A 17,470-nucleotide genomic window follows, 5' to 3' on the forward strand; every position below is an offset into this window, starting at 1 on the left:
TTGCCATCTCCATTAATATCATATTTTTTTGAAAATATTTTTAAAATTTTAAGAAGGTAAAATATAATATTTTGAAAGTTAGAGAGAAAAAGTAAAAAAAAAAAAGAAGTATTTTATAGAAATTTTTTTTTTTTAATTTAGCCTATTTTAAAATTATATTTTAAGGTCTCCACAGCTAATAAATTTAGAAGTATGAGAACGGGGTCGTGCGTTTGGTCAATGGCGTCTTGTATGTTATTGTATGCGGGCTCTTGGGTGACCCGTGGGACCCACATAAATATGCGGGGCCCACATGTCAGCCACGTAATGGTGACATAAAAACCGTTACACTGGGCTGTGGTCACCATCTACAAGAGCATGCGGATCTCAGATAACGTCCTTTATTTTTTTCGTTTTTTGTTTTTTTTATATTTATTTTTTGTCTATGATGAGGGAGTTGTACCGATCACGTGATGCGTTACCCGCATAGTTCTCAGATTATTAAACTGATGTTTTTTTTTCTTATTATTAGTTTATATACGAGAATCTTTATTCGTGGTGGCGTCGGAATGTTCGAGAGGATTGTCTATGCACCCGGTGTATACGGACATTTCATACTCCCCGCTTGATATTTATTTATTTCCTGATTAATGATGAATGAAATCTATTATTATTATTACTAAAATTTAACTGAACAGATAGATAACTTTTAATTTTCAACGGCTAAAAAAAATTATTGTTTAATTTATACGAAATATATGTTTAAAAGTTAAGTTATGATTTTTTTAATAAGTGGATATTTTCAATACTGCGAAATATAGCAATGAATTACATTATACCAATCCATCTTATCCTATATGGTATATTTGTGGTTAACTCATTGATGCCTTTTTTAACGTCCCTTGCATCAGTTAGGTTAAGAAGATTTCAAATTAAATTATTCTGCTATAAAATAATTTAAAAGATAAATTTACTAAATACTAAAGTAGGGATTCAAACCAGCAATCCCATAAAACGGCAGAAACTTAAAATTAACTCAGATTCTATATTTTATTCAAAAAATCGATCTAATTGAAAATGATGTGGGAATTAATTTTGGGAGCTTTTAGGATTGCGGTGCATGGGGTGTGGGGATACACCGGGTTCAGGGTTTAGTTTCTCGCGCTTCACACGGGGGACCGTAATATGGGGCAGGTGCGAGGGGCATTTTGGGAAAAGCGCAGCACACGCAGCGCCGCCCAAGATTTATGGGGCGCAGATCCGCTTCGGGATGGTGGGCGTGAGAAAGGCGGAACGAGAAAATCCCGCACCGCGGCGTCTGTACGAAGACTCCACAACGCCCTCAGAGTTGCCACTTTATTACGAAATTGCCATTGAGGTGATGGTTTTATTTTAGGGATTCGTTCGGTCAGCAATAATTACATATACAGTATACTTGGAGATCTATACGGTTAAAAATATAGTAATTATTACCATATGTATATGTTTAATTAGTAATTATAAATAGTTTATTTGGTTGCATACAGTTGAAAAATAATTTTTAAAATTTTATTATTTTATATATATGTATGATGGCGAGATTACTTTCAATATTAAAAAAATATTTTTTATTTTAAAAATAATTAGAAGGACATGCTTATTTTTTACTTAAAATTATTCTCTTCAACTTGCTGCAGTTGGAACTACGCTCAATTTTAATATAGTTCCAATTAATTCCTCCTGCAGTTTCTACAAACAGACTTTATAATAGAGTTCTAATTGTAAATTTGTAGTAATTTAGGATATGGAATTTAACCCCACTTTTAATTTTGTTCTTGGGTTGTAAATTTTGCTTCTCAATTATGGTGAAAATTTTGATTTCGTCCTTAAACCATAATTTTAATTATTAATTTATCATAAAATTTTTAAATTTATATAACAAGAAAATTTATAATGATGACTCCAACGTGACAAATTTTCAGACACTGGATTAAAAAGAAGAAGAAGAAGAAGAAGAAGACAGATTTGTTATGCATGATAAACTTGATAGAGTGAATTGTTAAATTAAAATTAAGATTCACATAAATCTTAATTAATATTTTAATTTAAGATATAGGATTAAAAAAAAGGATTAATTGCATATAAGTTCCTGCAAACATGGTGAATTGTAGATATATTTCTACAAAACTCAATTTTTATAAGTTGTCCCTACAAAAATACTAATGTATGCAGATATGTCCCTGCCGTTAGTTTCCGTTAGAGAAACTTTGTTAACCATAGTTAAAATACTTAATTATGGTTAATTAATAAGGTGAATTTATAATTTTACCTTTTTCTTCTTCCCCTTCGTCTTCCTCTTCCCTCTTCTTCATCGCCGGCAAACCCGACCTCGACCTCGCCGTGGCGGCGAACTCTCTCCCTCTTCCTCTTTCCCCTTCTTCTTCCTCTTCCCTCTTCTTCGTCGCCGACGAACCGGACCCCGACCTCGCTGCAGCAGCGAACCCTCTCCCTCTTCCTCTTTCTCTTCCCTCTTCCTCTCCCTTTTCCTCTTCCCTCTTTTTCTTCCTCTCCCTATTCCTCTTCCCTCTTCTTCGTCGCCGGCGAACCCAACCCCGACCTCGCCGCAAACCCCCTCGCCTCCGCCTCCTTATTCTTTTTCTTTGTATCCTCCTCTTCTCCTCCTTCTTCTTCTTTGTCGTTGTCGTCGATGATCCGCCACCGCCGCCGTCCGCTCCAGTGGCCCGAAGAGGAAAAGGAGGAGGAAGATGGAGTATTTTTGGAGGGACATATTTGTGAGGGCAAAATTATCATTTCACAAGCAAACTGTTAAAAAATTAACAGTTTCCTAACAAATTTTAACCATAGAGATATATCTGCATATATTAGGACTTTTGCAGGGACAACTTATGAAAGTTTAGTTTTGCAAGAATATATTTGTTATTCATCATGTTTGCAGGAATCTATATGAAATTAACCCTAAAAAAAAAATCTGACCTTCTTTTAATTCTCAAGGTACAATGTTGTTTAATCATAGACTATAAATTTTCCCTTTTTTTTCTTTTAAGAAGGCCCGTAGTTACACTTATAATTACAACTACTCTAAAAAAAAAAAAACTATTCCAATTCTGTTGGGAGAAAAACGTATCCTCTTGTGCGCATATTGATTAGGCATTTTTAGGCAATTGCGAAGAGAGCGACACATCATCTAACCCAAAACATGGAACCGCTACAAAAATACATCTGATAGCTACGTGTGTAAATTTATTAAATTGGCATCTACCGTAGTGGCCCCTCCGTTCTCTGGTGCGACACAAATTATACATTTTAACAGTGTAACTTAAGTTTCACCTAAATAGAAAAGATCAATAATACATATATATATATATATATATATATATATATATATATATATATATATATATATATATNATATATATAGCTTTTATACTATCGAAAGCACAGAGAATCTAGCATTTCTAATTTTTTTACCTGTAGATCAGTTTCTTTCATTATTTTTAAATTTTGAATTAATATTATTATCCTGTGGGGACTACTCAGTTTTAAAAATACTACTCAATCCTAGAGAGGACCGTAATTATTTCAACCGTATAATTTTCAATCCAAAGGTCTAAAAATCGAAAGCATCAAATGCTCTATACTTTTGATAGTATAGTATATATACACACACGCGTACCATACCACATGACATGATGCACTATAGGAGCTGGAAAAAGGAATGGGAAAAGATAATTTTAAATCCAGAAATTGTATATTCAAATTGTATAACACTTTGAAAATGATTGAACCTATGATTTTATAGAATGAAAGAGTTTAAAATTAGTTCTGATATCACATTAAATTATATTATAAAAAATAATTATTATTTTTAAAAAATTAAAGTCGGTAAAAAAAATAATATTTTTAATATTTATATTCAACAACATGCACCATCAATGTGGCAAAAGGACCTTCTAGTTTTTGTTAATTCATATATAAATAAATATATTTGCGACCCAATAATCATAAAACTGTTTAGATCTTCGATCAAAGAGTTGCTGTGTGGTCCCCGCCCATTCATAACTTGTCATGTTACCTTTGTATTCTCCAGCAGAGAATGAGATCAACATAGCCAATTGATGGCTCATTTAATGCAGAGGAGGTGAGCTCAATAGTATGTGACTGGGACGCGTACAGTGATCACATTCACATCCTATGATCATCATATTTTTGATAAAATCTAAAACTAATCACAAAATCATTTGTCGTATTGGTTACCCGTCGCATCGGCGATATCAAATAGATAGGAAAAGAGAGGAGAATTTAGTTAATTATTGATCTTTGCTTATTGTCACCACACCAGACACATTTGTGTGATTTTTATTCTAGTACATGTTTGCTAAACCTAAAAAAAGTGTTTTTTTTTTTTTTTTTTAATAAGGTGGTTGCATGATCTCTTCTTGTGTTTGGTCTACAAAAGTTTCTTTTTAAATCAATGAATTAATGTTCACTTAGATGTTGTCCGTATGGGACATGAAACACTGTGTATGTTTGACTTGTCATCTCAACTATACTCCTTATTTATTGATTGATTACTCAAAAAGTAGAAGCCAATAGATTGGCCACCATAAGCTAGAAAGATCTAATCAGGAACTAAATGGGATACCTTTTTAATGTATAGAAAAATTGAACTTCTGAATAATTGATAAGAAGTAGAACAAAGGGTATTTTGAATATCATTGCCTAATCGAAGAGCTATATTTAAAATAGGATTAATTTTATACAGCTCTCTACAAATATAGTGAATTGCATATATATTCCTACAAAATTCAACTTTCATATATTGTCCCCGCAAAAGTCCTAATTCTTTCAAATATGTTCATCTGGTTAGTTACCGTTAAAACACTGTTTATTTTATAATTTAAACGACTTTTTTGCCATCACAAATATGTCGCTCTAAAAATTTCAACTATTAATTAACGAGAGGTAAAAAAGTCAATTCATCTCATTAACTAACTAGAATTAAGTATTTTATCTATCATTAACTAATTTTTTTTAACGGATCCTAACGGCAGAAATATATTTGAAAATATCAAAATTTTTACAGAAATAAAATATAAAAGTTGAACATTGTAGGAATATATTTATAATTCACTATAATTGTAGGGACTTGTATGAAAAATATGTTGAAACTTTCTCATTAATTGGTGAGCTAACTAGGTTATAATGAATCAAAAAAATATATCTAATTTTGATGGACACATTTGGTATATTTTTAAGCCTCGAGCTTCCTGAAGAGCTATGTGAACTTAATTAGCCGTGTTGTTAGGTTGGATTAAGAATCATATATATTATACAATTAAAGTTATAATCTATATATATATACATGATTATTAGCTTTCAGATACTGCTATCTAGCTAGATCTGAGAGGCTGAACAGAGAATTTCATAAGTCGATAAATTTTTTTTGTCTCATCGTACAAAACCCAAAAAAATAGGTTTTTGAATCAGATCTTAATTAGGATCCGAGACGGAGATTTGTGCCAGATTCGGATCAAATAGATCCATTTTCTGGGTCAATTGACGCACCTGAATGATCCATTTTTCACAACTGTAATGCACTATGCTTTTGGATTTTAGCACTAGTAGGCTTTATATACCCTCTTCTGATGCCTACTTTTGAGAAGGTCAAAGTCACAAAAAGGACGAAAAAAAATGGTTATGTCCTTCAATCAATTAAGAATCACAATACACTAATGACTAACGCTTCTCTCTCAAACAAAAATCCCACTAACAATGACAGTAATGGGCACTGAAAAAAGAATATGACCTAGGTGACTGAATCTAGTCCAAAAGCTTTATTAGGTCTCTCAAGTGTGGACTTGCTCTTTCAATTCAATTACATACTTTGGACTAAACTTGTAGATTAATTTCTAAAATAATTTCTTACCAGAAAAGGCAAAATAAGAAGCTCTGCACGTAAAGCTATTGAGCTTTTGACTTAAGCAGGAAGTTGAAAAATAAAAAAAATCTTAGATTTCAAAATAAAAGCCCTCCATTTATACATACGCTTTGCTTTCTCACACAGGTTTACATTAGTAACACTTTTGTAGTAGTTCCGATTATTTTGGACATACCAGAGCCTGAACTGTACAGTTCAAGTTAGATAACTAAAGATCGAGTGATACGGCCTTCTTTCTCATACTTATCTCTCTCTCTCTCTCTGTGTGAGATGCTATCTAAACACCATGAATCCATGCACTCTACAACTTGGGAATTGCACATACTTAATAAACCCTTTCTGAGAAAAGAATCAGTGCTGGGTATATATCTATATATACCCTCTGGGGCTGCAGCAGCACAAAAGGGCAGGCCTGGGCTAAAGTGTGGGATGCTTTCACATGAAGGGTACAAAAGAGATAAGAGGGAGATACACTCCCATGATCCCACAGGGCCCTGAGGAGTACTACAACAAAATTCATAAATAGGGGCTTTTATGGTGACCCTTGTCATCAATGCCCCTTGGTTCTTTTTTTTTCCCCCTGTGCTACATCTTAGCAGTTGTATATATAGAGTTGATTTAGGATACTTTTACATGTATCATCTCCATGTTGCTATCACATTTTTAGCCATTGGATCTATTTTTTGAATACGAATAGCCCTTGAATCAAACACTATTCCACCTACCACCACCTACCACCATCATCTCAACCTCACATCTCTCCATCCAAGGGCTAAAAACACACAAGTATCACTTGGGTGATACTTGTAAAAGTATTCTAGCCCTACTCTGCATATATATATATATATATATATATATATATAATTTCATATATCATCCAAGCTAGAAAACTTACAGGAGCAATCTCCTCCAATATGAATTTTTCATGATGGTACCAATAGATATTAAAACATAGTCCCAATGATTGAGGACTTGGTGTGGAAAGATTATTCGGTGGACCTGGTCTACCGGATCATCAACGGACTAACCATTTAGACTACATAAGTTAATTTTAAATCTTATAATAAAAATTTGGGCTAGGAGGTCTATTGAGTAGACCTGAAGTAAAGTACCATATGGCCCAAAGATTCCGCCCCTTATCAAATCCGCATATTGTCGTCACAGACAAATTTAATCCATATCATTCTATTTATGCATATAGAACAGTTAAGCATCCTGATAGATGGAGTTGAATTTGTGGAGCCAATATTGGTATGTGTATTGAAAATATAGCCACCTATTATATATATATATATATAAGTAGTGAGAATCATATTCTTTTCTATAAAATATGCAAATTGGGGCATTTTGATTGGCTTAGCCTATGGATGACCTGGTACACTGGGTCTATTTACTAATTTTCTCGTTGGATGGTGATGGGGGCATGGCTTTAACTACTCACCTTCAAAATCTCAACCATAAACACCTTTAACCCCACAAGGGTTTAAAACCTTCATGCCTCTTTTATGAGTCATGTTGCATGGACCACATCATGCCCCTGTGACTAATTAATTTAAGAAAATGATATTTGAAAAGAAAACAAGGTCTTTACAGAGATCATAAACTAATCTAGCCCCTTGTCATGCACCAGATCTGTATTTCATTGGCTAAGCATTTCAAGAAATAAAAGTTTTTTTTATTTTTTCGTTACATGTAATTTAGCCTAATATCTGATTATCATTGGTCTAATGCAGGCTTTATGTACCCCCACTCAATTATGGGGTAAAAAAATAAAATAAAAACAAACATAGCATTTTAATTCTTGCTAGTTTAGGTAAAATCACTTCTCTATTGCTTAGCTATTTTTCGGTCATTCGTTGTCGGATTAATTGCTTGTATCTTGGGAGACTAGTTAAGTTCCTTACCCACCGTTAGTTTTGTGAGGTTGTGACTTCGACTTACCACAGTTGAAATTGATCGGTTAAATCCTCGATTGTTACCTCACATGTTGGGGCCATTTTCATAATTAATCCCGTCCTCATCAGGAAGGTTATTCTCAGGTCATTTCATGCTAGATCACTTTGATGAAATTGTGGCATTAGAGCAAAGACCTAACATGCGGATCCACATTTCCATGAAGTTGCAGGTTCACTATTTAATCTGCTTTGTGATCATCAATGTTTTCTTTTACAAATCTCTTTTGTCAGTGCAGGTACGGATAGTTTAATTTATCTTTATCATGCAGCGGAACTAAGCAGTTAATGCTATTCCTGAGCCATTTCATATCAAATCTACTTGCTGGGCCACAAAGATTACTCTGCTCCTAGGCTATACTATCCATCCAAAATGGTATATGGTCATACACAGAGCTAACAATATTAATCCCCTAGTTGAGTGGTCCTTTTATTATTGTATACCCATCCAACAAAAGCTGCATTTCCCTTAAAATAGATGCATATGTTTCTAAGTCCTTATTAGTCACCACCAACCTATTGGCACCAAGGTAGAGAAAGCCTTGGGATTTGAGTGTCTCATTGTTGAAGCATTATAAAAGGCTCCAGTTTGTTGCAATGATTCCAATTCTCACTTATTATAATCTAATTAAGAATCCATTAATATAATCCATTAGTAAAAAAGTTGGTACCATGAGTTGTTTTGTTTTGTTTTGTTTTGTTTTAACTAAAAAGAAAATTATTCTTTTTTACTTTTATTAAGGGGTGGAGGAGATGGGACCCTTGATTTCTTGGGCAAATCCCTCATTACTGGTTTGGATGGTCATTCCTCATATCTCCCCTTGCAGGTGTGAGAGCTAATTGTGGAGGGGGGGGCACATGGGTCATGCCATGTCCCAAAATGGTAATATTGTGCAAGTATGGTGGCATTCCCCCTACTCCCACCCAAAACTATCACCCAAGCTTCCAAAATAGAACCCCACCATCCAAGTGGGTCCCACACCTGCCCACCAATCCTAGCCACCTTAAAACCATTGGATCAAGCAAAATATAACAAATGGCAATAAAGTAATAATAATAATTCACTTTTTTAAAAAAAAAACTCTTACAAAATTCTCTCTATAATTAAATAAAAAAAATAAAGAGCAACAGTGAAATGAGAAAGATTGATGGGTTGTGTGGATTTACATTAGAGGGAGTATGGTACTGTCCTTGGAACAGTTGTGGGATGTGTGTTGGTGTGTTTCTTTTTTTACTTCCCTCTCCACCTTTTTTTTTTTTTTTTTTTTTTGTATTTTCACCTCCCCTTTATTTCTCCACCCAAAAGCAAAGGAAAGGAGGTGGAGAGAATCTCTCAAGTCCAAACCCATTAATAAAAAAAATAAAAAAAAACGAAATTTAAAAAAGAATATATATCATACACTTATAATAGATTTTATAATATTTTGTAAATTTACTTATGTGATCCTATTTAGTTGGTAAAGAGATATTAATTATGAAATAATTATTATAATAATTCATAAAATTCATAATAAAACCTAATTATTATTTATTGTAGTAGTTATTTTATTTATAAGAATAACCTCTTTTTTTTTCCCATTATATGTTGGAAAGTGGGGGAGAGGGGGGAGGAGATCATAGTGAGAAGAGAGGAGAGCCCAAAAAAAAAGGAAAAAAAAGAAAAAAAGAAAAAAAGCAAAGCAGAGAGAATAAAAAGACCAGATGTTGACAAATTTCCTGTCACTGTTCTTAGAAGGTTGTTTGTTCTTGTGAGAGGAGATTTTCTCTCCTGGGATCTCTCCCCCCTCTTCTCCTCTCCCCATCTCCCTCTTTCTCTCTCTAAAACCTTCTCTGGCCCATCAGATCAATCCCCTCTCTCTCTCTCTCTCTCTCTCTCTCTCTCTTAGCCTCTTTGTTGGTCTCCTCCTCCTTAATTTGCTGTGGGGAGAGAGAGGGAGAGATAGAAACCACTCCTCTCCCATTAGAGCCTTTTTGATCTCCTTTTGTTATTCTCTCCACACCCTTTTTTTGTTTTTGTTTTTTTTGCCTTTTTTGGAGCCATTTTTCCTACTGTTTCAGTGGTAACACCCTGTCTCTGGCTACTGGGTTTTTGGTAAAAGGGGGTAAATTTGGGACCTTCGGGGCCCTTCATGGAGGAGGAGCCGAGGCCATTTGGGTTTCACATGTTCAGGGTGGTGATGCTGAATCCGCTTCAGAGGGGCGATAGAGATCGTTGAGAGGAAAAAGGGTGAGGCGGGTTGAGGTAATTTGAGCTCATCTTTGCTCTTTGTTCATGTTGTTTTTGATTTTGCTCGGTTTATGTGGATTTGGGTTTGTGGTGGGTTTCTTTTTTTTTTTCTTCGTGGAAATGTTTTGATTTGGGTTGGTGGGGTTTGTGGGGCTATAAGATTTGGGTGAGGTTTAATTTTTGTCTTGTAGATTTGGGTTCCATGATTTTAGGGGGATCCTCTTTAATGTTTAGGCTCTAAGGTTAAGGAATTTGCTTTACCATGCGGGTTTTGATTCTCTTTTTTTTTAATAGATTTATGCTTTGCTTGGATGTAGAATTCTTCTAGGTTTGCACCTGGTGAGCTTGACAATTAAATGTTTTAAATGTGTTGTGAGTGCTGTAGATCAAATTCTCTCTATTTTGTTAACTATTGAATTGTTGAGTCCACTGCATTTGTGTTCAGTGTTTAGAGATTGCATTCCACAATTGCGCCCTTCCTATGCATTGTTACATCTGAAGCCTTCTTTGTAGGTGGTTCCATTTTCTTAGATTATCTATTTTGAGTGGTTAATATCAATGCATGGCGAATTTTATCTTTAGATTTGATATGTTTTTTTAAAGATTGTGCATATGATTTGGAAAGCACAGGCGAGAATTGTTGTAATTTAAGATTCTGTCTGGTTACTAAATTCTGACTCGCATTGTTTTGTATGTGCAGCTCTCTCTGTAGCCCGGAAATCTGCAGTTTCCTTTTGAATTCAAACACTAAATCTAGGCTACCTTATTGCGATCATGGAGCCTCACATTGGATGCATTTGAGAGTGTAGTATAATTGGGTGAGCAACTCCTGTTTCAGATCAATTCTGGTTGTCGCATCATGCAGAAAACTCGTGCATTTACAATGTAATGGGACAGCCTTTCCGGTCATTGCTGGCTTCTTGAATTGGTAAGCTATGGAAAGGCTCATAAGAATCTAATGAGTAACTCTTTTGTGTTGGTAAGAACTATAGATCGTATTACTTCCAATTCATAGTTTGGTTGCTACAAGTTTCGCGAGTTCTTGTCTCTTACAGCGGGGAATGGGTAAATGACAAGCTCGAAATTTTGCTTGGTCTGATGAGAGCATTTGGGACCAGTTGTCCTACCAATAGAACTGTGTCAATCAGTCAACTCGACCTTCACACTCGGTGTTTACATTGGCAACAATATCTGCCTAATTCTTTCCAGTATAAACTTCAGTTTTTCACATTCTTGCAAATTTGTTCATCCTGTTGCCCCGTCTATCTATTGATATCAACAAGATTTTTGGTGCAATGTATCTTCATAAATCGCTTAGAGGCGAGGAAGCTATATATAATTAATGATTATCTTTTGATAAGTAGTTGCTTAGTTTTTTCCTTTTTTTATCTCATACTGATTTTGTGGTGTCACCAAGTACTGAATCATTCTAGCTATTGCTTTCGACCTTAGAATATCACCAAATCAGGGTGGATATATGGTTCCTTTTATGAACAAAGTAGTATCCATATACATTCCTCTTTCGCCAATCAGTACTCTCCTATGTTACATAGATACGAGTACACGAGAGAGGACTGGCATGACCTGGGCTTGGGTAACAACTCTGCAGAAACATGGGCAAGGACATAGTTTTTAATATTTTATCATCTATCTGAAGTACCATACTTTCTATATGTTCCCACGTATTAATAACAGTTAACCTCTGAAGGTCCTCCATGGATGTTTTCCTGGTATTGGCGGCGGTGATTATTATGATGAATTTATTAATACTAAAATCGGGCGCTAGATGGCCATGGTAGGTAAGAAGGCCTAAACAGTCGTACTATTTTGACCATCATGTTAGGATTAACAGAAGATAGAAGGTTTAATGTTCAAATTCATGGTTATCAAATTGATATGAATCCTAAAAGTTTGGCCAAATCCTAAATGGGTTCTTCTTGGTCCTTGCTGATTGTAAACAAATGTCGAAATTCGTTACGGATTTCTAACATGGACATGTGAAGGACTTGCTGTTTAAAATTCTGAGCTGATGTGACACAGACACAACCGCTGTAACAATCGGTTGTAACAATTTTAGAGTGTTCAGTGTGCTATAGATGCTATCTCGGGCTATCTACGTCGATAAATTTTTTTTGCTAAATTTGGCCTGATCACATTTATCTGTGTAATAATTAGTCTCCCTCCCTCTTTTATGTACATGACCTATTCAGATTGCCTGGCCTTCCTTTCTAACGGATTTTGCTTTGTCGATCAACAGTTATTTCTCATGTTTTTTCAATTGATTTGCAGGAATGGGAACTAAAGTGGAGGGAAAAATTTATTTGCCAGGATATTTTGCCATGAGGGATCCTAATTTTTCTTCAAACAGTAGTTGGTCTCTGTACTTTGAAGAGAAAACTTCAAGTGGGCATCCGGATGATTGGTTCATGTCGGGATCCGCAAATGGATGCTCGGAGTATGATAAAGAAATGCTAAAGCGGACAATGCTTGAGCATGAAGCTATATTTAGAAAACAGGTAAAGATTTGATAATCGTTACTTAGTTGGGATGTCTCGTATATAAACCATCAAATTTAGTCTGATACTATTGACATATATGGCCCTTTTTTTTGGTGATTCATGCCCTTGAGAACTTTTTTAAACATATACTGATGTACTTCCAAGTTTCAAAAATGCTCCCCTTTACAAATTTTGTCTGATACAAAATCAACTTCGCCAAGTGACTTTGATGACTCCCCACCTGAAGATTGCTTATTTTGTAGGGAACTGCCCATCCATGCGCCATATATAAAATTAGGATTTTACATGTAAATTGGTGATTTACATTACAAGCTGCAACACTGCAAAATAAACTCTTTTTTTGCGTTAACTTTGGAGATTCTTGAGTAAGTTTCTAATTTTCTCACTTCTTGTGCTAACGCTTCTTGCTTGCGATCTAGGTTTATGAACTTCACCGTCTTTATAGAATACAGAAGGATTTGATGCAAGAGTTTCAAAAGAAAGAGTTATTCAGATACCCAATGTCAGCAAATACTTCAAACTCGAATTCCTTTTCATCTCAAATGCCGTGTAATGGTGCAAAACTAAATTGGCAGATGCCTCTCTTCCACACTGGTTATGAAAATAGTCCTATTACACAAAAAAATGAGATTAAATCCTCCTTAAATTTTCTTAAGGAAGGTAGTGTCCAGTCCTCCCCAAATGGAATTACCAAAAAGATGTTTGACCTTCGACTCCCCGCTGACGCATACATTGACAATGAAGAGGAAGAACGATCCTTGAAGAAAAATAAGAGTATTCGAATTGATAACGGAAATGATATTAAGCTAACTTTAGGAAGTGTGAATGGCTTTAACTGCAGAGCGGACAGTTGGGTATCTGATTCACTTACTCAAAACAATCACAATAACCAAAAAATGGCGGATTTGAATCAACCTTTTAGAGAGACATACTGTGAAGGGGTAGCAGATTCAGCGTCAACAGATTTTCTTGGCATGAAGAAATTTAGTACAGAGAATCACTTGCATCATTCATCGACAAGATGGAATACTGGTGTGTTGGCCTTTCAAAGGGACCTTTTTAAAGAAAAGCGTGTGGATGAAGGGTCTAGTTCATATTTCTTCGATGTGAACACAAAAATCAGACAAGAGAACTCATTCATTACCAGAGAAAATGGTGAGTTTTCTTCTATTACTATAGTTATTCTTTCATTGAGGTTCTTTTTGACATGATGAAACTTATCATGGCATTTAACACACTTACATTTTGTCCCTTCCGTTACAGAAAAATTGGTAGGAATTTGTAGGGAAGTAGATAGTATTGTAAATCTTCAGTTATCATATATTGGATATTTCTTGAAGGTTTAGGAATTTGTAGGGAAATAGATAGTATTGTAAATCTTCAGTTATCATATATTGGATATTTCTTGAAGTTTTTTTAATTGTCCCTGCCCATAACCATTTAAAATTGATTATACCCATTTTCTGGTAGAATAAGATGTAGATAATGTCATCTAACCATAGAGGCATTCGCTGAAATTTCCGAGTTTAAGAGAAGTACATAGGCACCTTCTGGATTTTCTGATGGTTAGCACACTACCATGTATTTTTAAGATCATATATATGCACAATTTTCACTTTCATCGGATTTGATACACATGTTACCATTTTTCAGGGCCTGTATACTTGACCGACTAATTATAATTTAATGATACATATCCTCCTCGGGTCTCTATCTGTTAAATTGTTGCTGGAGAAATCAGAAGTTGCCACAAGGTCCCTTTTTGTAGTTCCCAAGATTGTTTAGACTACATCTGATAACTTATGACCTTCCTTTATCTATGATTGCATGCTTCTAAGAGAATCAGAATCTAATACATAACGAATTTCAGCATAATTGGTTCAAGGATAAAAATGTGAACCTCTATCAATTTTAGGGATGCTTTTACTTTTTTTATCAATTGGTGGTGCATGTCACTTCAATCAGATTATATAAGCTCGCCATGTGTGATTGTGATTGTTACTTTCTTCTGCCATGGGGACAAAGTTTTACTTAGTTCTTTTTTTCCCCCAAACTTACAATCTTACCTTACCCCTTTCCTTTTCTTGGTTAAATATTCTACAGGTAAAGGCACAGGCACCATGAACAATTTTTTCACTCACAATTGCTTTACTCCGGAACCTCAAAGGTCATCAGAACCAGCTGATATGAAGCTTAAGAGAAACCATGAAACTCTTCTGCTCAATCAGAATAACGCAATGGATTGGTTTAGACCAAAAACAACCAATCATCCAAACGTTTCGAGAAGTGCTTTGCCTTCTAATTTGAATAGCTATCATATCCATCAAGAAAGCTTTGGTGATCAATATCTTGAGGGTACAAGGTTGGAAAATGCACTTCCAGATGGATTTCGAGATGGCTTAACTGCCCAGCAAGATCGTACTTTTTGCAACTTGGAGCGTAGATTTGAGGAATCTGCAATGGCGATCTCTTGGCTCAGAAAAAAAGCAGCTTGTGACGAACCTGTCGGCTTGAAAAAGCCACAAACAGTTCCAAGCTTCTTACAAGGAGCTGCTCAAGAACCTAATAGCAAACATGAAAATGAATTAGTTGTATCTATTCGACCTGACGTTAATGCAACCTCCAAGCCTAGCTGGCACATAATAGGGAGAGATGAAGCTTCTGAGGACACTTCTACAAGAATCCTTGGTATTCCCATTTATGATAAGATTCAAAAAAGTGCTATATTCTTGCCCATTTCATGTCAGGAACAATCTCCAAATGTAGACAAAGACACCGAAAAGGCTTCGGGAAGAAGCGGCACCACCCTTAGGAATCTCATTAATCTAAATGATGAGTATTCAGAGCCTTTGGATGTCTTGCCTGAAATTATGGTAGTCAATCCACTGCCAACGTCTGCAACAAGTGCTTCTGTGAAAAGCACTTTTGAGATTGATTTGGAGGCACCGTTATGTCTAACTGAAGATGATATAAATCCTCCACGAGAGTCTGTGATCGCAGTCAATGTTGTTAATTCACAAGGAAAAGAACTCCAGCCTGACTCATTCGATATACAGGCGGCAAACAATATCATCGCTATGTCAATGGAAATAAAATGCTCTTTAGAAAGACCCTCTCCTCCTTGCTCTGATACACTACGGTGGTTTGCCGAAATTATTACATTGAGCACAGAACATGCAGAAAATTCCTCAAATAATGAAGGTTTGGATCTTTTTGAGTCCATGACACTGAAATTGCAAGAGACCAAGATCGATGAGTACTTGTGCGAGCCAAGAGCACTTTTAGATAAAAATGAGGACGATGGAAAAGCTTCAGCTTCAGCTTCTGCTTCTCTACTCTTCACAAAATCTCGGAGGGGCCAAGCGAGAAGGAGAAGGCAAAGGAGGGATTTCCAAAAAGATATACTCCCTGGCTTAGCATCTCTCTCTAGGCACGAAGTAACGGAGGATCTTCAAATCATAGGCGGGTTAATGAAAGCTTGTGGTAGCTCATGGGAGATGGGCTTAATGGGACGAAACGGTCGGAACGGCTTGCGTGCAAGGAGGCAAAGGAGGAGTTTGGCCGTTACCGTTGAGGAGATTCGGGTCAGCCCCCCTCCTCCGCCACCCGTGCTGCAGCCCATTATTCCTGATGCGGACGAAGGGAGAGGTATTATTGGTTGGGGGAGGACGACGAGGCGGTGCCGTAGGTCGAGGTGTCCTCCGGGCAATTCCACTGCACCTTTGAGTTAGGAAAGATGACTCGGAAGTGAGAAAACATTCTTGGTGTTGCTCTATATGTATAGAGGAATTTTCGCATGGGAATTTTCGATGGGGCCGCTGCAGGGTGATTGAAATCGGGATTGTACATGCTTTTGTTGAAGGTCCTAATTTGGGCCTCTGCTTCGGTTAAAACAGCTTGTACATTTTTATAATAATCGTTAGACTATTTCGTAAAGCGGAAAACAAGTTGTTGTGGGTGAAGGAGACGGGAAAAGCCGGTTTAGAGTACAATTCCGGTGTAGAGTACAATATAGCATCACAATGTCTCTGCAGTCAACTGCAGAGAAGTGATGCTTAAAGTCTTAAACAGTGTAATTAGAGAAAATGGACCGAGATGGTGGGAGCTTTTCATTTTCAATCCCCGATTACATTGGAATTTCAATTTACTGCATTTGTGTAAGTGAAGTAGTTGATGAATAGGCTACAGGATTACTATTTGCTACCTGAGATATTAGATTATCAGATCACCAGTAACTCTTGCATATTTTCTTCAGCATTTTGTAAATATCTGCAACAGAGGACCAACTAATTCTTGTATAAATGGTTTTTTTTTTTTTTTTAATTATGATTGTGATTTGGGAACTGCTATAATACTCGAGGGTCTGTTTTGGGTGCACGAACATCCAGTTGGATGGATATATCTCTATTGTTTACTCTGGGGCTAACGGTAGTTGGTTGGCGAATAAGCTAAAATTTTTTGATCTCTGAACTACTGTTTCTCGTGGATTGCATGAAAATGAAGAAGCCTCACCATATATATAACCTGCATGGTGCTAAAACTATTAACGGTGGCTCCACTCTACTGATCTATATTTTAAGGAACCTGCTTCAAATCATAGTTCAAAATGTTAGCAACAAAATTGATGGTTCAAATGTGCCAATTTTACCTAACTATTTTTAAAAAAAAAATATTTCGAGAAAAGCTCCATTTGATTGGGTATTGTATGGCCCAAATTTAAACTTCGGAGCCCAATTTCATGCGGGCCTATTAAGGTCTATGATTGGGCTGAGCCATTTGATTGGGTCTCGTCCAGGTCAAAATTTGTGAGCCCCATTTCATGCGGGCTTTTATGTGCTTCAAAATTGGAGTCGCT

At 35.9% G+C, this 17,470-nt stretch overlaps 1 protein-coding gene across 1 annotated transcript; it reads left to right on the top strand.

The window, feature by feature from the left end:
* On the top strand, window positions 9,510–16,936 carry LOC109715322. The gene is made up of 5 exons (XM_020240271.1): window positions 9,510–10,111; window positions 10,797–11,024; window positions 12,386–12,612; window positions 13,035–13,770; window positions 14,719–16,936. Exons 3-5 carry the CDS (start codon window positions 12,388–12,390, stop codon window positions 16,344–16,346), a joined length of 2,589 nt encoding a protein of 862 aa, XP_020095860.1. The 5' UTR covers window positions 9,510–10,111; window positions 10,797–11,024; window positions 12,386–12,387; the 3' UTR covers window positions 16,347–16,936.

The sequence above is a fragment of the Ananas comosus genome, linkage group 9 (assembly GCF_001540865.1).
Source record: "Ananas comosus cultivar F153 linkage group 9, ASM154086v1, whole genome shotgun sequence".
Classification (NCBI taxonomy): Eukaryota; Viridiplantae; Streptophyta; class Magnoliopsida; order Poales; family Bromeliaceae; genus Ananas; species Ananas comosus.